General features: G+C 24.7%; 5 protein-coding genes and 2 pseudogenes across 7 annotated transcripts; all 7 read right to left on the bottom strand.

Moving 5' to 3' along the window:
- On the bottom strand, positions 1 to 831 carry PADL01_0004900 (annotated as a pseudogene). Its single transcript has 2 exons — positions 627 to 831; positions 1 to 499 (listed from the first exon to the last, which is right to left on the bottom strand). Coding segments are annotated over exons 1-2 (704 nt in total).
- A 97-nt stretch (positions 832 to 928) lies between these two features.
- On the bottom strand, positions 929 to 1,391 carry PADL01_0004800 (serine repeat antigen 5, putative; the record flags this gene model as incomplete). The annotated part of the gene is made up of 2 exons (XM_028680596.1): positions 929 to 1,149; positions 1,277 to 1,391. The coding sequence occupies 2 exons, from the start codon at positions 1,389 to 1,391 to the stop codon at positions 929 to 931; spliced, it is 336 nt and encodes a 111-aa protein (XP_028541374.1).
- Positions 1,392 to 1,545: 154 nt separating this feature from the next.
- Positions 1,546 to 2,538, bottom strand: PADL01_0004700 (serine repeat antigen 5, putative; the record flags this gene model as incomplete). Its single annotated transcript, XM_028680595.1, has 3 exons — positions 1,546 to 1,906; positions 2,027 to 2,396; positions 2,505 to 2,538. 3 exons carry the CDS (start codon positions 2,536 to 2,538, stop codon positions 1,546 to 1,548), a joined length of 765 nt encoding a protein of 254 aa, XP_028541373.1.
- Positions 2,539 to 4,216: 1,678 nt separating this feature from the next.
- Positions 4,217 to 7,525, bottom strand: PADL01_0004600 (serine repeat antigen 4, putative; the record flags this gene model as incomplete). The annotated part of the gene is made up of 4 exons (XM_028680594.1): positions 4,217 to 6,357; positions 6,496 to 6,639; positions 6,714 to 7,319; positions 7,492 to 7,525. 4 exons carry the CDS (start codon positions 7,523 to 7,525, stop codon positions 4,217 to 4,219), a joined length of 2,925 nt encoding a protein of 974 aa, XP_028541372.1.
- Positions 7,526 to 8,721: 1,196 nt separating this feature from the next.
- On the bottom strand, positions 8,722 to 12,288 carry PADL01_0004500 (serine repeat antigen 3, putative; the record flags this gene model as incomplete). The annotated part of the gene is made up of 4 exons (XM_028680593.1): positions 8,722 to 10,985; positions 11,124 to 11,276; positions 11,398 to 12,051; positions 12,255 to 12,288. The coding sequence occupies 4 exons, from the start codon at positions 12,286 to 12,288 to the stop codon at positions 8,722 to 8,724; spliced, it is 3,105 nt and encodes a 1,034-aa protein (XP_028541371.1).
- A 242-nt stretch (positions 12,289 to 12,530) lies between these two features.
- PADL01_0004400 (serine repeat antigen 3, putative) lies at positions 12,531 to 16,210 on the bottom strand (the record flags this gene model as incomplete). The annotated part of the gene is made up of 4 exons (XM_028680592.1): positions 12,531 to 14,908; positions 15,047 to 15,199; positions 15,321 to 15,974; positions 16,177 to 16,210. 4 exons carry the CDS (start codon positions 16,208 to 16,210, stop codon positions 12,531 to 12,533), a joined length of 3,219 nt encoding a protein of 1,072 aa, XP_028541370.1.
- Positions 16,211 to 16,452: 242 nt separating this feature from the next.
- PADL01_0004300 lies at positions 16,453 to 19,876 on the bottom strand (annotated as a pseudogene). The gene is given in 6 exon segments: positions 16,453 to 18,830; positions 18,969 to 19,124; positions 19,248 to 19,266; positions 19,280 to 19,671; positions 19,724 to 19,797; positions 19,845 to 19,876. Coding segments are annotated over 6 exon segments (3,051 nt in total).
- Between the last annotated feature and the right edge of the window lie 448 nt (positions 19,877 to 20,324).

The following is a 20,324-nucleotide window of genomic DNA, read 5'->3' as shown; positions in this document are numbered from 1 at the left end:
AATGCCTCCATATTATCCTGAAACTTTTCACTTTCATATGCAGTATATCCCTTACCATCTAAACTATTAGGTTCATTTTTGCCTGTTAAAACTTTTGTATTATCCCATAAGTTAACCCAATAATCTTGTACTGTTGGACATTGTTCTCCAACTTTGACGTAATTATATGGATAATTTGATTCTTTTGGTAAGAATCCATAATCTTCAATAATTTGTAAGAATTCCATTGGACTAGAACCTTCATCACATCTATCTTTATGTTCACCTTTATAACAATTAGCTACATATAAAGCAGAAATTTTAGTAGGTTCATATCCTTTCATACATCTTATAGTTTCTAAATGATATTTTGAAGCAAAAATCCATGCAGTATCACAATTACCTTGATCTTCAACTTCAAGTTTAGATATACAATTATTTTCATCTTTTAATCTATTACAATATTCTTTATTACAAAACATATTGTTGGTATTATCATGTGACGAAGAATTTTCTTTTTCTACATTTTTATTAACATTTATACACCCTTTTCTTTATTATTATTATTATCTTCTTCAGAATTTTTTTCATTATATAAATCTTCATTAAATATTCTAAATCATAATTGAATTCAGGTAATACTAAACCTCTCTTATTTACAATCCAATCATCAACATTTTTTAAACATACAGCTGCATTACGGAATTTATTTTTTAATGTATTAATATTTTCTTCTGAATGATAAATTAATAATCTCTTTAAGTTATTAAATATATCCATTTCATTACCCATCTCATAATTATCTAAAGTACCACTTGTATCTACATCTTTAAGTAAACTACAATAATTCATTAATTCTAATTTTAAACTATCATCTACTTCTTCTAATTTTATCAATTCGGATTTCTCATTCTTTTCATTTGTTTTAAACATTTTTATTAATATATTATCAATAGATTCGGGTTAATTTATATTCAGTATAATCATCTTCATCATCATCTTCTGTCTCAGCTTTTATTTCGGTGAATTTATTTCTAATATCTTCAGATAAGTATTTGAAACATTCATCTTTATTTTTTTCGGGTTCTACTAAAAGGGCGCATTGAAAGCATTTTTCAATATTAAAATTACCACTTAAAAAGCAGTTAGAAGCTAAAGCATCACATTTTTCTAAAAAAAAAAATAAAAAAAAAATATATATAATATATAATATGTATATATTTATATATATTATAATTTCATTATGTATATATATTTATACATTTGTATATTCCTCATTTTCCTTATTCTTATTTACCTGGAACGTCTGATCTTAACACATAGTTTTTACTTTCTATTAAGTTTGTCTCATTATGTTCTTTGTATGAATGTATTAGTATACTAGTAATTGGGCTTTCTTTTTCATTTATCATATAACTTTCTTACATCGACTTGGTTATCTAAAAAAAATAATAATAATAATAAAATATATATAATTGATAGTAGTTGTATGTATATTGATATTTTCTTATAAAAATATATAAATAGTCAACCAAAAAAGAAAAAAATATTATTATTATTATTGTTTTATTCATTACTTTCCTCCTTTCCGTATACTTTCCATTTAAGTATTAATGTATTTTCCTTAATATATACTACAAATTTGAACGTTTTTCCTGTTGCACATATATTATGTAAATTTCTGTTATTTTGGTTAGAATCGTTACTTGATACAGCTTGACCATTGTTTGAATTTCCTGAACCTGAACTTCCACTTGAGCCTGTTCCGGAATTAGAACGTCCACTTGAGTCTGATCTTGAACTGGAACTTTCACTTGAATCTACACGTGTAGTCGGACCTGATTCATCTTGTGCTTCAACGGTTCCTGTACTTGGATTTTTTTCTCCATTTGTACCTTCTGATTCTTCTTTTACATATTTTTTTTTTCTAATGAACCACTGTTTGATTCAAATAATAAGAAATTATCTGTTTCTCTCAATGATGTTCTTAATTCGATATAAGTATCTTCTGTATCAACTTCAATATATATATGGAGGAACTAAGAACATAACAAAATTTTCGTTACATGGACCAGTAACTTTTACACCCATATAATCTTTTAATAAAGCAGATTTTACCAAAATGGAATTTTTATTTTCTGAAGGAGTGGTTGGAGATGGTGTTACTGATGAAGTAACTGTCTTTTGTACTGAAGCATCTCCTGAAACTTCATTTGAACTTTGTCCTGCACCTTGTTCTTGCCTTTGTACTGAACCACCGCTTGGACTTTGTTCTTCACCTTGTTCTGGGCTTGTTGCTGATCTTTGTCCCCTACTACCGTTTTCACTTACACCTGCACTTCCGGCTGGACTTCCTCCTCCACTTCCGCTTTCACTTCCTGTTGTACATTTTATAATATTTTTGTTAAATATAACACCTGAGAAAAAATAAGGACAAATATTTGTGAATGAGTAAAAATATAATATTATTTAATATATAATAATTAAATTTTGATATATTAATTTTTATTTTTTTTAATTCTTACACAATATGAATAACAAGGAAATATATGACTTCATTTTCATATATCAATATTATGTTATATAATATTATAAGAACTTTAATTATTTCAATAAGTTTGATTTATTTAATTTTTCTTTATCTTATAATACATATATTTTATAATATATATATATATTATTATATATATATATTTTTTTTTTTTGTTCTTTTTTTTTTTTTTTTTTTTGGACAATCTAGTTTAATTTTAAATAAAAAAATTTATTATATATATATATAAATATATGTAATAAAAATACATTATATTATTTTAATTATTTAATTATTTTTTTTTTTTTTTGTATATTCTCAAAAAAGAATAAATCTAGAATATGACTTCTTTTTATTTTAATTATTCAAAAAAATATATATTGCACACCTCTCAATAAAAAGAAAGAAAAAAAAAGAAAAAGCCATATATTATAAAGTGCATTAAATAAATATATGTATATATATATATATATATATAATAAGTGAATTTCTTCTAATTTTTATAACATTTTAAGATTTCGGATTATCAAATTCTAGTTATAATTAATTATTATTATTCTAATATATATTAAATTGTAAGAATATATATATTGTAAATGTGTATATCTTTTTTTAAGAATAAGGGATTAGTTATCGTGACACAAAAAAATTTTAAACCGAAAAAAAAAAAAATATTAAAAATTCTCATCTCATAAATATATTATTCATTCTGTTAAAAAAAAAAAAAAAAAAAAATTCTAAATACATATGTAATAAAATTTTGTTTCTTCCAATATAAAAACTTTTTACATAACAAGCATATAATAAGTCGTATATATTTCATTAAATATTTTTAGGAGTAAAAAGACTTTTATATTCATTTCAATTATGAGAACATAACCTTAATTTTTTTTTTTTTTCTTGGTCTTGAGAAGATCATATTAATAATAATATTACACAAAAGAAAATTCATTATCATATTTTACTAGACTTTTTATTTATTTTATTTTTTCTTTTTTATTATTTATTATTATATTAATAAATATATGAAGGCTCATGAATAAAATTGATTTCCCATCATAAGGTTTACTAACTTTTATGCTCATGTAATATTTTAATAAAGTACACTTAACCTTAATATGATTTTTATTAAGTATATATTTTTATAGCCTTATTATTGAAAAAATAATATATAAAAAAAATATTTATTCATATTACTTATCATTATATATATTTTTTTATAAAGCATTTCAATACATTTTTAGATAATGTTCTTTATAAAAATATTGTTGGTTATATTACCCCAATAATTTTTAATTATTTAATATATATATATGAATAAAATTAAAATATGAAAAATAACATATAAGTTATATAACTATTACATATATGTACATTTTTCATTCTTTCTTTTTTAAATATATTAAAAAAAAAAATTATATTTTTCATTAACTCATATATATATTAAATATCATGAATAACCTTTGACTTCTTAAGTGGAAAATATATTCTCCGTAATGATATAAATATATGAATAAGACAAGATAAGAATATGAAGTAAAAGAGAATTACATAATATAGTTTTAAATAAAAACTAGTATAATTAATATTTTAAATATTTAAATGAAAAAATAAATAATAAATAATAAATAAAATAATAAATAAGAAAACACACGTGTATAAAGTTTTTAATATGATTATTCATTATTTATATATTTCATAAAACTTTTATACATAACAGAAATCACATTCATTTTTCTTATCAAAAGCACTTAAACAATATCCAGGAACAGGTGTTCCTCTACAATCATACCACTTTTCTTTGCAAATGTTTACACATTCTTCATAATTATCTGGATTTTTTGAAGTAGTTCTTGAACAAGAATTATCTCCTACTTCAAATTCATGATCATATTTAACTAAACCTCTTTTAACTGTACTATTCTTTATATGTTTCAATACATGCATTATTTGGATCTTTTCTGCGGTTGTATCTTCCTTGGCAGGAGCTGATACTCCTGATGATCCTTCTGCAGTTGATACTGTAGTTTCTGTTCCTTTTGTTTCTGCAGCTCCTGGTGGTGATCCTTCTTTTGATGAAGGCCCTGATACTTGTTGCACTCCTTGTGAGGATGATCTTGGTCCTTGTACAACTCCACTTACTTGCGATCCTCCTTGAGTTTCAGTTAATGATGATCCTGTTGGTTGTGCTCCAGTACCTGATGATGTTGTCTGTTGTCTTCCACTATCAGATGATTCTGTCTGATGTTGTGCTCCACTTACTGATGGTTGATTTTGTGGTGGTGGTGTATCTTGACCATAAACATAAGAATTGTTATTCATAGATGTTTCCTCTTTATTTGAATTAAATGTTTTATAATAAAGGTTTTGATAGAATTCTGGAGAATTCTTCAAGTAGTAATTATATATATCATGCTCTTTTTTATCGAAGTTTTCATTTACAGGTAAATCAACATTAAATACTACTACACTGTGGATGAAATTATTTTCACAGTTTGATGGTCCATACATATCAACTTTAAAGTAACCATCATCTCCCCAATATTTACCCCAGCTATTTCTTACAAGCCAATAAGATTTTTTCTCACCTTCATCATTTAAATAATTACCATAACCAACAATATTAACTACATGGTCAGGTGTTTTATCACCACATAAATTTTGAACCTTCTTTCCGTTTAATTCATATCCTAAGACATTTTCAGCTTTTACATAAGCAATAACTGAACCTTTATTTTGTACTTCCCTCTTTACCATATCTATAAATAAATCCATATTATCCTCAAAATGTTCACTTTCATATGCAGTATATCCTTTGGTGCCTAAAGAAAATGGTTCATTGTTATAATCTAATACTTTAGCATTTTCAAATGCATTATCCCAGTCATTTTGTACTTCTGGACATACATCTCCAACTTTAGATTGATCATATGGATAATTTAATTCTGTTGGTAAGAATCCCTTTTCTTCAACTGTTTGTAAGAATACTAATGGATTCGATCCTTCAGTGCATACATCTTTATTTTCATTTTTACCACAGTTTGCAACATATAAAGCAGATGTATTTACAGGTTCGTATCCTTTCATACATTTAATAGTTTCTAAATGATATTTAGATGCAAAAGCCCATGATAAGGCACAATTCTTTTGATCTTCTACATTTATTTTGGATACACAATTATTATGATCTTTTAATCTATTACAATATTCATTATTACAATATAATTTATCTACAATATTTTCAGAAGTATAATTTTTATTTTGTGTGACCTCTGTAAAATCATTGTTTTCATCTGTTAAATCATATGTTAATTGTGGTAATACTAATCCTGTTTTATTTTTCATCCAGTCATTTACATTTTTTAAACACAATGCTTCATTTTTCATTTTATGATAAAGAACATTATCATTTTCTTCTTTATATTCCTCTAACAATTTTGTTAAGTTATTAAATATATCTTCTTCATTTCCTAATTCATGATCTTTCAAAAGATTATTCATATCTACTTCTTTTAATAAATTACAATAATTTAATAATTCAGATTTTAAATCATTATTCACATTTTCAAAATCTAATAATTCTTTTTTTTTATCATCATCATTCTTTTTGTACATATTTTTTAATATGTTCCTTACTGATTCGCTTAATTGATATTCACTAGATTCTTCATCATCTTCTCCTTTGACTTCTAATTGGTGATTTATTAATTCTTTTTGATTTTCTGAAACGTATTTGAAACAAGAATCATTTGTATTTTTTTCTTGCATTAACAATTTACATTGGAAGCATTTGCCTATATCAGTAAATCCACTTAAGAAACAATCGGTAGCTATAGCATCACATTTTTCTATAAAAAAATATAAATTGAAATATATATATATATATATATATATTGTACCATTTTATATATAACTTATATGTAGCATAATATAATAATACATTTATTATACATTCATATATATTTTTATTATTTAGATTAACTAACCAGGCATTCCATCTCCTAAGACATAATCTTTACTTTCAAGTATATAAGAATCTTTTTTTCCTGTCCAGCTATGTACTTGAATGGATGTTATTGGTTGTTTTAAATTTGGTAATATGTACTTCATTACATCCACATCTTTAACCACTAAAATAAAAAATTAAAAATTAAAAATATATATATATATATATAATTATATTTTTATGTTTTATTTATTTTACTTTGTTCCTTGGTTGTTCCTTCTGTGTATACTTTCCATTTAAAAACTAAGACATCCTTATTAATATATGCTACAAATTTAAATTTTTTTGTAACATCTTTCTTACAATCATTTGTCAATTTAGTCGTATCAAATTTTGTTGGCATTTCTGGTGGGGCTAATTCTGATGATAATTCAATTTCAGTATCTTGTGATTTAACATGTACATAAATATGAGGTACTAAAAATAAACCGAAATCTGCACCACATGTTCCAGTAACTTTTACTCCATTATAATTTTTTAACATAGCAGAAACTATAGGTTTATCATTTTCAGGTTTTTCTAATGACGATGAAGATTGTGTATTAGCTGTGGAAGTAGTACTTCCTGTACCTGCAGCAGGAGAACTTGGTGTTACTGTACGAGAACCTTCTGCTGTAAGTGTACTTGAACCTGAACTACCATCTGAAACTGTAGGTGGATTTTGATTTGAATTTGTATCGGCACCTGGAGTAGTATTTTCACCTGTACGTGCAGTTGTACCTTCTCTTCCACTTGGATTTGTACCACCTCCTTCAGTATTACTGGTGGTTGTACATTTTATTAACTTTTCATTAAATAATAAATCTGTGTAGAAATAATTAAAATAAAAAAATAATATATAGTTCGTAATAAAAATATTATATTTAAAAGTAATATATTTTATATTTATTCATTAAATTTTATTAATTCACTAAAATAATTTTTTAAACATTATACGAATAAGATATATTTTTAATAATTTTTTTTTTTTCCTTACATATGGTTGCGAACAAAATAATGTGTAACTTCATAGTGTTGTAAATAATAATAAATAAATAAATGAAATAATAAATAAATAAATATATATATATATATATATATATATATATATATTAATAAAATAAAAAATGTCTTTTTATCTTAAATAATAATATTCCCTTCTAAAATTTTTAATTTAATTATTTATTATTGTTTTTTCTTTATTTTTTATAATAATATATATAAAAAAATAATAATAATAAATTAATATTTATTAAGTATATAATAAAAAAAATTATTATTTTTATGTTAATCAAATACTAGAAATAATTTCAATCATAATAAAAATAAATAATAAAATTTATATTATGGTGTATTAAAAAATATTAAATGCACTCTCCTAATATATATATATAATATTTTTTTTTTTATTTTGCTCTCATAATATTTCATTAGGTGTACATAAATATTAGTACTTCATATATACATATATATATAAATATTTGAGAAAATAAAAAAATATATATTTTTTTTAAAGTATTCTTCTTTAAGAAAAAAATATCATTCTAAGAATTATTTTCTCATAAAAGAAAGTAATAATATTCTAATATAAAAAAAAGTACTACTTTTATTCTTTTATCTCGGAAATGTACTTTTTTTTGTTTTCATTCTAGTGCAATGTAAATATAAAGATGTGTAATATAAGGCGTATTAAAATAATATAATTTTTAAAAATTAACTTGGACGATCCTTTAGGTATATATACACAATGTAATTATATATAAATATATATATATATATATATATATATATATATATAATATTAATAAAACCTTTTTATCTTTTTAATTTCTTAATATAAATAAAAAATGTATACATATATCTCTATAATTTTTAATTCAATTTGTAAATTAGAATGTATCTAAATTAAAAAAAAAAAAAAAAAAAAAAAAAATTTATATTTATTAATATTTCCCTTTTAAAATAGAAGAAAAAAAAAATTATATATTTATATATTAGTTTTAATTTATTAATGATTTATTTTATACAAATTAAAAAAAAAAAAAAAATTCAATATATATTTATATATATATTATTAAAGCCTAAGTTTAAAAAAATATAATAATTTCTTCCTTTTTTGTTTTTATTTTTTTATGTATCCTTTCATATAATCATGTAAAAATATATTCGTTTTATTTGTTTTTCAAAAAAGAATGTAATAATTCAAATAAGATTTATAATTAGCCTTTTATATATAACAGAAAAAGCAATCATCTGTTTTTTCTAATTCACTTAAACAAAATCCAGGAGAAGGTGTATCTTTACATTTTTCCCAGTTATCATTACAAAATTTAACACATCCTTCTTGTTTCTCTGGGTCCGAAGAATAGGATCTTGAACATACGTGATCATCACCAAGAGCATCAGAATGGTCATATTTAACTAAGCCCATCTTTATTTTACCATCCTTAATGTGTTTTAAAACGTGGAATATATCAACTTTTTCCTTAGATCTATCACTTTGGGTATTATCTTGTGATGCTGGTGCTGCTGATGATGCTTGTGCCTTTTCTGGAACTGGTGGTTCTGATGATACTGCTGGGGATTCTGATCTTGTTGATTCTGTTGTTGGTGGTTGTGGTCCTTCTGGTGATGCTTCTGGTCCTGGTGATGTTAGGGATGATACGTCTGATGATGCTTGTGATGCCCTTGATTTTGGTGTTTCTTGTTCTGTTGCTGATGATCCTACTGGTCCTGCTGGTCCTACTGGTCCTGCTGGTCCTGCTGGTCCTGCTGCTGTTGTTGATCCTGTTAATAATGTTGCTTGTTCTGACGCTGCTTCTTCTTGTCCATATACATATGAATTCTTATTTTCAGCTTCATCAGTTTTACCTATTTGTGAATCGAAATTTTTGAAATATAAGTTATGATAAAAATCTGGAGAAGCTTTTAAATAATAGTTATATATTTTAGCTTCTTTTTTGACAGATTCTTCATTTACAGGTAAATCAACATTAAATACTACTACACTGTGAATGAAATTATCTTCACAATCTGATGGTCCATACATATCAACTTTGAATTGACCTTTGTGTCCCCAATATTTACCCCAACTATTTCTTACAATCCAATAGGATTTTTTGTGACCTTCATCATTTATATAATTACCATAACCAATAATATTTACTGCATGATCAGGTGTTTTATCACCACATAAGTTTTGAACTTTCTTTCCATTAAATCCATATCCCATTAATTTGTCAGCTTTTACATAAGCAATAACTGAACCTTTATTCATTATTTCATCTTTTATTAATTTAACAAATGAATGCATGTCTTTCTTAAATGTTTCACTTTCATATGAAGTATATCCTTTAGTACTTAAAGAATTTTGTTCATCATTATTTTGTTCTAATAATTTTGCATTACCCCATAAATTGACCCATCCATTTTGTACTTCTGGGCATGTTTCACCAACTTTACTTTGTTCATATGAATAATCTACTTCTGTTGGTAAGAATCCTTTTTCTTCAATCATTTGTAAAACTTTTAATGGGTTTGAACCTTCAGTACATACATCTTCATTTTCATTTTTACTACAATTTGCTATATATAATGAAGAAATTGGAGTATGTTCATATCCTTTCATACATTTAATAGTTTCTAAATGATATTTAGATGCAAAGGCCCAGGATAAAGCACAATTTTTTTGATCTTCTATACCTATATGTGATATACAACTATTTTTATCCTTTGACCAGTTACAATAATCATTATTACAGTATGAATAGTCTACGTGTTTATAAGATAAATAATTTGTATCTATAGGAAATTTGGTTAAATCAACAATTCCATGTTCGTTTTCTTTAAACATATCTTCATTGACTTCAGTATTATTATTTGATTCTTTTTTTTCATTAGTATCTTTTAAATTATTTTTTACTGGTGGTACAATTAATCCTGTCTTATTTTTTAACCAGTCATCGATATTTTTTAAACATAATGCTGAGTTTTTAAGTTTTTCAAAAACATCATGTTCATTTTCTTCCATATGTTCTTTTAATAATATTGTTAAATTATTGAATACGTCTTTTTCATTACCTACTTCATTATTTGATAATACACCATTAACATCTACTTCTTTTAATGAATTACAATATTTATTTAATTCTTCTTGTAAACTATCATCTGCATCTTCTAATTTAATTAATTCCTTTTTATTATTTTTTTCATCACTGCTTTGTTTTTTGTACATTTTGTTTAATATGTTGTTAATAGATTGAGAAAGTTCATATTCTTTATCATCTGAATAATCTTCTGATGCAGCTTCTACTTCCTTCACTTCACTTGCTGGCTTAGCTGGTTTTGTTTCCTTGGGTTCATCTTTTGAGACATACTTGTAACATACATCAGAAGCTTCTGCCTTTTTTACTTTCAAGGTACATTTTAAACATTTTTCTATATTAATATTTCCACTCAAGAAACAATCTGAAGCTATTGCGTCACATTTTTCTATAAGATAAAAAAATAAAATATATGACACAATAAATAAATAAATAAATAAATAAATAAATAAATAAATAAGATTAATATAAATTTAGTATATGTGTCGTTCTATAATTTTCATTTTTATCATTATTTTTATCTTACCAGGTATATTATTTCCTAAGCTATAATCTTTACTTTCCATTAAATAAGAATTTCCTTCTATGGCTAGAGTATGTACTTGTATTGAGGTTATTGGTTGATCTAATTTTGGTAACTTGTATAATCTTATATCTACTGTATTTTCTTCAGGTTTAACTATAATTAAAAATTAAAAGATATATATATATATATATATATAATAATTTAATATGTATTATAATATACCAATATAATATTATAAACATATATACTTAATATTTAATTTTTTATTAATTACGTGGATTAGCAGGTTTCTCTTCATCTACTTTCCATTTAAGTGTTAGTACATCCTCCTTAAGATATAATACAAATTTAAATGTTTGTTTTTTTTCAGGTTCACACTTATTCTTTAACTTACTCTTATCTTTTTCAAAATGTATTCTTTCAGTTAATTTCATAAATTTTGCATCCAACTGAATGTTATTTTCTTTTGTTTCAACGTTTATGAATATATGTGGAACAAGGAATAATTGAAAATTGGCATTACATGAACCAGTAACCTTTACTCCTTTGTAGTGTTTTAAGAAAGCAGATTTTACATCAACTGATTTAGGAGGGTTTGAAGGAGTGCTGCTAGCTTGGGGTGAATTAGAAGAATCATTAGAAGTTTGACCAGGAGGATTTTTAGAAGTTGGACCAGAAGGATTATCAGAAGTTTGACTAGACGTATTAGAAGGAGTTCCTTGACTTACAACATTACCAGCAATGGTACTTTCTTTATTTGGTTCTTGTGGTTGTTTCTCTATGCTTGAATTTGGTGATGAAGAAGAACTATCCACTTGAGATCTTGATTCAGGTGCAGTAGGGGAAGGATTTTGAAGATTTTGAGAACCTTCCTGGGTACTCTTGACCACTGTTGTACATTTTATATCATTTTTACAAAATAAGACACCTATATGGAATAAATTATATATATAAATAATATTTATATTTTTCATATATATGTAACATTTTAATTTAATAATTTAATTTATCCATATTTTTTATAATATTTCCAAATCAATATTTATATACATTTATTTTAACAATTAATAAATAATACATTATGAATTATATAATTTTTTTTTTTTTTTTTTTCTTATATATATATATTACACAATATTAGAAATAAGGAAATACAGAACTTCATTTTGGTGTATACTATTAATATAAAATAATTATAATTTTTCTGTTTTTATAATTATTATTTTATTATTATTGTATCAAACGATTATTTCGTTCTTTATCAAGATTATTAAAATAAAATTATTTTTATTAATATTTATTGGTATTATATATATTATATTATTATTTTATTTTATTTTATTTTATTTTTTTTTTTTTTTTTTTTTTTTTTTGGTATTATTAATATTATATTATTATTTTTTTATTTTAAATCATATATTTTTTAAAAAATATTTTCCTTTTATTTTTAAAGTGCATATACATGTGCATTATGTTAGAATATATCTGTACATGCATATTGAACAAATTTATACTTAATAAAAATATATAACAGAAAAAGCAATCATCTGTTTTTTCTAATTCACTTAAACAAAATCCAGGAGAAGGTGTATCTTTACATTTTTCCCAGTTATCATTACAAAATTTAACACATCCTTCTTGTTTCTCTGGGTCCGAAGAATAGGATCTTGAACATACGTGATCATCACCAAGAGCATCAGAATGGTCATATTTAACTAAGCCCATCTTTATTTTACCATCCTTAATGTGTTTTAAAACGTGGAATATATCAACTTTTTCCTTAGATCTATCACTTTGGGTATTATCTTGTGATGCTGGTGCTGCTGATGATGCTTGTGCCTTTTCTGGAACTGGTGGTTCTGATGATACTGCTGGGGATTCTGATCTTGTTGATTCTGTTGTTGGTGGTTGTGGTCCTTCTGGTGATGCTTCTGGTCCTGGTGATGTTAGGGATGATACGTCTGATGATGCTTGTGATGCCCTTGATTTTGGTGTTTCTTGTTCTGTTGCTGATGATCCTACTGGTCCTGCTGGTCCTACTGGTCCTGCTGGTCCTGCTGGTCCTGCTGCTGTTGTTGATCCTGTTAATAATGTTGCTTGTTCTGACGCTGCTTCTTCTTGTCCATATACATATGAATTCTTATTTTCAGCTTCATCAGTTTTACCTATTTGTGAATCGAAATTTTTGAAATATAAGTTATGATAAAAATCTGGAGAAGCTTTTAAATAATAGTTATATATTTTAGCTTCTTTTTTGACAGATTCTTCATTTACAGGTAAATCAACATTAAATACTACTACACTGTGAATGAAATTATCTTCACAATCTGATGGTCCATACATATCAACTTTGAATTGACCTTTGTGTCCCCAATATTTACCCCAACTATTTCTTACAATCCAATAGGATTTTTTGTGACCTTCATCATTTATATAATTACCATAACCAATAATATTTACTGCATGATCAGGTGTTTTATCACCACATAAGTTTTGAACTTTCTTTCCATTAAATCCATATCCCATTAATTTGTCAGCTTTTACATAAGCAATAACTGAACCTTTATTCATTATTTCATCTTTTATTAATTTAACAAATGAATGCATGTCTTTCTTAAATGTTTCACTTTCATATGAAGTATATCCTTTAGTACTTAAAGAATTTTGTTCATCATTATTTTGTTCTAATAATTTTGCATTACCCCATAAATTGACCCATCCATTTTGTACTTCTGGGCATGTTTCACCAACTTTACTTTGTTCATATGAATAATCTACTTCTGTTGGTAAGAATCCTTTTTCTTCAATCATTTGTAAAACTTTTAATGGGTTTGAACCTTCAGTACATACATCTTCATTTTCATTTTTACTACAATTTGCTATATATAATGAAGAAATTGGAGTATGTTCATATCCTTTCATACATTTAATAGTTTCTAAATGATATTTAGATGCAAAGGCCCAGGATAAAGCACAATTTTTTTGATCTTCTATACCTATATGTGATATACAACTATTTTTATCCTTTGACCAGTTACAATAATCATTATTACAGTATGAATAGTCTACGTGTTTATAAGATAAATAATTTGTATCTATAGGAAATTTGGTTAAATCAACAATTCCATGTTCGTTTTCTTTAAACATATCTTCATTGACTTCAGTATTATTATTTGATTCTTTTTTTTCATTAGTATCTTTTAAATTATTTTTTACTGGTGGTACAATTAATCCTGTCTTATTTTTTAACCAGTCATCGATATTTTTTAAACATAATGCTGAGTTTTTAAGTTTTTCAAAAACATCATGTTCATTTTCTTCCATATGTTCTTTTAATAATATTGTTAAATTATTGAATACGTCTTTTTCATTACCTACTTCATTATTTGATAATACACCATTAACATCTACTTCTTTTAATGAATTACAATATTTATTTAATTCTTCTTGTAAACTATCATCTGCATCTTCTAATTTAATTAATTCCTTTTTATTATTTTTTTCATCACTGCTTTGTTTTTTGTACATTTTGTTTAATATGTTGTTAATAGATTGAGAAAGTTCATATTCTTTATCATCTGAATAATCTTCTGATGCAGCTTCTACTTCCTTCACTTCACTTGCTGGCTTAGCTGGTTTTGTTTCCTTGGGTTCATCTTTTGAGACATACTTGTAACATACATCAGAAGCTTCTGCCTTTTTTACTTTCAAGGTACATTTTAAACATTTTTCTATATTAATATTTCCACTCAAGAAACAATCTGAAGCTATTGCGTCACATTTTTCTATAAGATAAAAAAATAAAATATATGACACAATAAATAAATAAATAAATAAATAAATAAATAAATAAATAAGATTAATATAAATTTAGTATATGTGTCGTTCTATAATTTTCATTTTTATCATTATTTTTATCTTACCAGGTATATTATTTCCTAAGCTATAATCTTTACTTTCCATTAAATAAGAATTTCCTTCTATGGCTAGAGTATGTACTTGTATTGAGGTTATTGGTTGATCTAATTTTGGTAACTTGTATAATCTTATATCTACTGTATTTTCTTCAGGTTTAACTATAATTAAAAATTAAAAGATATATATATATATATATATATAATAATTTAATATGTATTATAATATACCAATATAATATTATAAACATATATACTTAATATTTAATTTTTTATTAATTACGTGGATTAGCAGGTTTCTCTTCATCTACTTTCCATTTAAGTGTTAGTACATCCTCCTTAAGATATAATACAAATTTAAATGTTTGTTTTTTTTCAGGTTCACACTTATTCTTTAACTTACTCTTATCTTTTTCAAAATGTATTCTTTCAGTTAATTTCATAAATTTTGCATCCAACTGAATGTTATTTTCTTTTGTTTCAACGTTTATGAATATATGTGGAACAAGGAATAATTGAAAATTGGCATTACATGAACCAGTAACCTTTACTCCTTTGTAGTGTTTTAAGAAAGCAGATTTTACATCAACTGATTTAGGAGGGTTTGAAGGAGTGCTGCTAGCTTGGGGTGAATTAGAAGAATCATTAGAAGTTTGACCAGGAGGATTTTTAGAAGTTGGACCAGAAGGATTATCAGAAGTTTGACTAGACGTATTAGAAGGAGTTCCTTGACTTACAACATTACCAGCAATGGTACTTTCTTTATTTGGTTCTTGTGGTTGTTTCTCTATGCTTGAATTTGGTGATGAAGAAGAACTATCCACTTGAGATCTTGATTCAGGTGCAGTAGGGGAAGGATTTTGAAGATTTTGAGAACCTTCCTGGGTACTCTTGACCACTGTTGTACATTTTATATCATTTTTACAAAATAAGACACCTATATGGAATAAATTATATATATAAATAATATTTATATTTTTCATATATATGTAACATTTTAATTTAATAATTTAATTTATCCATATTTTTTATAATATTTCCAAATCAATATTTATATACATTTATTTTAACAATTAATAAATAATACATTATGAATTATATAATTTTTTTTTTTTTTTTTTCTTATATATATATATTACACAATATTAGAAATAAGGAAATACAGAACTTCATTTTGGTGTATACTATTAATATAAAATAATTATAATTTTTCTGTTTTTATAATTATTATTTTATTATTATTGTATCAAACGATTATTTCGTTCTTTATCAAGATTATTAAAATAAAATTATTTTTATTAATATTTATTGGTATTATATATATTATATTATTATTTTATTTTATTTTATTTTATTTTTTTTTTTTTTTTTTTTTTTTTTTGGTATTATTAATATTATATTATTATTTTTTTATTTTAAATCATATATTTTTTAAAAAATATTTTCCTTTTATTTTTAAAGTGCATATACATGTGCATTATGTTAGAATATATCTGTACATGCATATTGAACAAATTTATACTTAATAAAAATATATAACAGAAAAAGCAATCATCTGTTTTTTCTAATTCACTTAAACAAAATCCAGGAGAAGGTGTATCTTTACATTTTTCCCAGTTATCATTACAAAATTTAACACATCCTTCTTGTTTCTCTGGGTCCGAAGAATAGGATCTTGAACATACGTGATCATCACCAAGAGCATCAGAATGGTCATATTTAACTAAGCCCATCTTTATTTTACCATCCTTAATGTGTTTTAAAACGTGGAATATATCAACTTTTTCCTTAGATCTATCACTTTGGGTATTATCTTGTGATGCTGGTGCTGCTGATGATGCTTGTGCCTTTTCTGGAACTGGTGGTTCTGATGATACTGCTGGGGATTCTGATCTTGTTGATTCTGTTGTTGGTGGTTGTGGTCCTTCTGGTGATGCTTCTGGTCCTGGTGATGTTAGGGATGATACGTCTGATGATGCTTGTGATGCCCTTGATTTTGGTGTTTCTTGTTCTGTTGCTGATGATCCTACTGGTCCTGCTGGTCCTACTGGTCCTGCTGGTCCTGCTGGTCCTGCTGCTGTTGTTGATCCTGTTAATAATGTTGCTTGTTCTGACGCTGCTTCTTCTTGTCCATATACATATGAATTCTTATTTTCAGCTTCATCAGTTTTACCTATTTGTGAATCGAAATTTTTGAAATATAAGTTATGATAAAAATCTGGAGAAGCTTTTAAATAATAGTTATATATTTTAGCTTCTTTTTTGACAGATTCTTCATTTACAGGTAAATCAACATTAAATACTACTACACTGTGAATGAAATTATCTTCACAATCTGATGGTCCATACATATCAACTTTGAATTGACCTTTGTGTCCCCAATATTTACCCCAACTATTTCTTACAATCCAATAGGATTTTTTGTGACCTTCATCATTTATATAATTACCATAACCAATAATATTTACTGCATGATCAGGTGTTTTATCACCACATAAGTTTTGAACTTTCTTTCCATTAAATCCATATCCCATTAATTTGTCAGCTTTTACATAAGCAATAACTGAACCTTTATTCATTATTTCATCTTTTATTAATTTAACAAATGAATGCATGTCTTTCTTAAATGTTTCACTTTCATATGAAGTATATCCTTTAGTACTTAAAGAATTTTGTTCATCATTATTTTGTTCTAATAATTTTGCATTACCCCATAAATTGACCCATCCATTTTGTACTTCTGGGCATGTTTCACCAACTTTACTTTGTTCATATGAATAATCTACTTCTGTTGGTAAGAATCCTTTTTCTTCAATCATTTGTAAAACTTTTAATGGGTTTGAACCTTCAGTACATACATCTTCATTTTCATTTTTACTACAATTTGCTATATATAATGAAGAAATTGGAGTATGTTCATATCCTTTCATACATTTAATAGTTTCTAAATGATATTTAGATGCAAAGGCCCAGGATAAAGCACAATTTTTTTGATCTTCTATACCTATATGTGATATACAACTATTTTTATCCTTTGACCAGTTACAATAATCATTATTACAGTATGAATAGTCTACGTGTTTATAAGATAAATAATTTGTATCTATAGGAAATTTGGTTAAATCAACAATTCCATGTTCGTTTTCTTTAAACATATCTTCATTGACTTCAGTATTATTATTTGATTCTTTTTTTTCATTAGTATCTTTTAAATTATTTTTTACTGGTGGTACAATTAATCCTGTCTTATTTTTTAACCAGTCATCGATATTTTTTAAACATAATGCTGAGTTTTTAAGTTTTTCAAAAACATCATGTTCATTTTCTTCCATATGTTCTTTTAATAATATTGTTAAATTATTGAATACGTCTTTTTCATTACCTACTTCATTATTTGATAATACACCATTAACATCTACTTCTTTTAATGAATTACAATATTTATTTAATTCTTCTTGTAAACTATCATCTGCATCTTCTAATTTAATTAATTCCTTTTTATTATTTTTTTCATCACTGCTTTGTTTTTTGTACATTTTGTTTAATATGTTGTTAATAGATTGAGAAAGTTCATATTCTTTATCATCTGAATAATCTTCTGATGCAGCTTCTACTTCCTTCACTTCACTTGCTGGCTTAGCTGGTTTTGTTTCCTTGGGTTCATCTTTTGAGACATACTTGTAACATACATCAGAAGCTTCTGCCTTTTTTACTTTCAAGGTACATTTTAAACATTTTTCTATATTAATATTTCCACTCAAGAAACAATCTGAAGCTATTGCGTCACATTTTTCTATAAGATAAAAAAATAAAATATATGACACAATAAATAAATAAATAAATAAATAAATAAATAAATAAATAAGATTAATATAAATTTAGTATATGTGTCGTTCTATAATTTTCATTTTTATCATTATTTTTATCTTACCAGGTATATTATTTCCTAAGCTATAATCTTTACTTTCCATTTAAATAAGAATTTCCTTCTCTATGGCTAGAGTATGTACTTGTATTGAGGTTATTGGTTGATCTAATTTTGGTAACTTGTATAATCTTATATCTACTGTATTTTCTTCAGGTTTAACTATAATTAAAAATTAAAAGATATATAATATATATATATATTATAATAATTTAATATGTATTATAATATACCAATATAATATTATAAACATATATACTTAATATTTAATTTTTTATTAATTACGTGGATTAGGCAGGTTTCTCTTCATCTACTTTCCATTTAAGTGTTAGTACATCCTCCTTAAGATATAATACAAATTTAAATGTTTGTTTTTTTTCAGGTTCACACTTATTCTTTAACTTACTCTTATCTTTTTCAAAATGTATTCTTTCAGTTAATTTCATAAATTTTGCATCCAACTGAATGTTATTTTCTTTTGTTTCAACGTTTATGAATATATGTGGAACAAGGAATAATTGAAAATTGGCATTACATGAACCAGTAACCTTTACTCCTTTGTAGTGTTTTAAGAAAGCAGATTTTACATCAACTGATTTAGGAGGGTTTGAAGGAGTGCTGCTAGCTTGGGGTGAATTAGAAGAATCATTAGAAGTTTGACCAGGAGGATTTTTAGAAGTTGGACCAGAAGGATTATCAGGAAGTTTGACTAGACGTATTAGAAGGAGTTCCTTGACTTACAACATTACCAGCAATGGTACTTTCTTTATTTGGTTCTTGTGGTTGTTTCTCTATGCTTGAATTTGGTGATGAAGAGAAACTATCCACTTGAGATCTTGATTCAGGTGCAGTAGGGGGAAGGATTTTGAAGATTTTGAGAACCTTCCTGGGTACTCTTGACCACTGTTGTACATTTTATATCATTTTTACAAAAAAGACACCTATATGGAATAAATTATATATATAAAATAATATTTATATTTTTCATATATATGTAACATTTTAATTTAATAATTTAATTTATCCATATTTTTTATAATATTTTCCAAATCAATATTTATTATACATTTATTTTAACAATTAATAAATAATACATTATGAATTATATAATTTTTTTTTTTTTTTTTTTCTTATATATATATATTACCAATATTAGAAATAAGGAAATACAGAACTTCATTTTGGTGTATACTATTAATATAAAATAATTATAATTTTTCTGTTTTTATAATTATTATTTTATTATTATTGTATCAAACGATTATTTCGTTCTTTATCAAGATTATTAAAATAAAATTATTTTTATTAATATTTATTGGTATTATATATATTATATTATTATTTTATTTTATTTTATTTTTT

The sequence above is a fragment of the Plasmodium sp. gorilla clade G2 genome (genome assembly GCF_900097015.1).
Source record: "Plasmodium sp. gorilla clade G2 genome assembly, contig: PADLG01_00_5, whole genome shotgun sequence".
Taxonomy (NCBI): Eukaryota; Apicomplexa; class Aconoidasida; order Haemosporida; family Plasmodiidae; genus Plasmodium; species Plasmodium adleri (nom. inval.).
The sequence above is the reverse complement of the archived record's forward strand: the minus strand, read 5'-3'. Positions and strand labels throughout refer to the sequence as shown.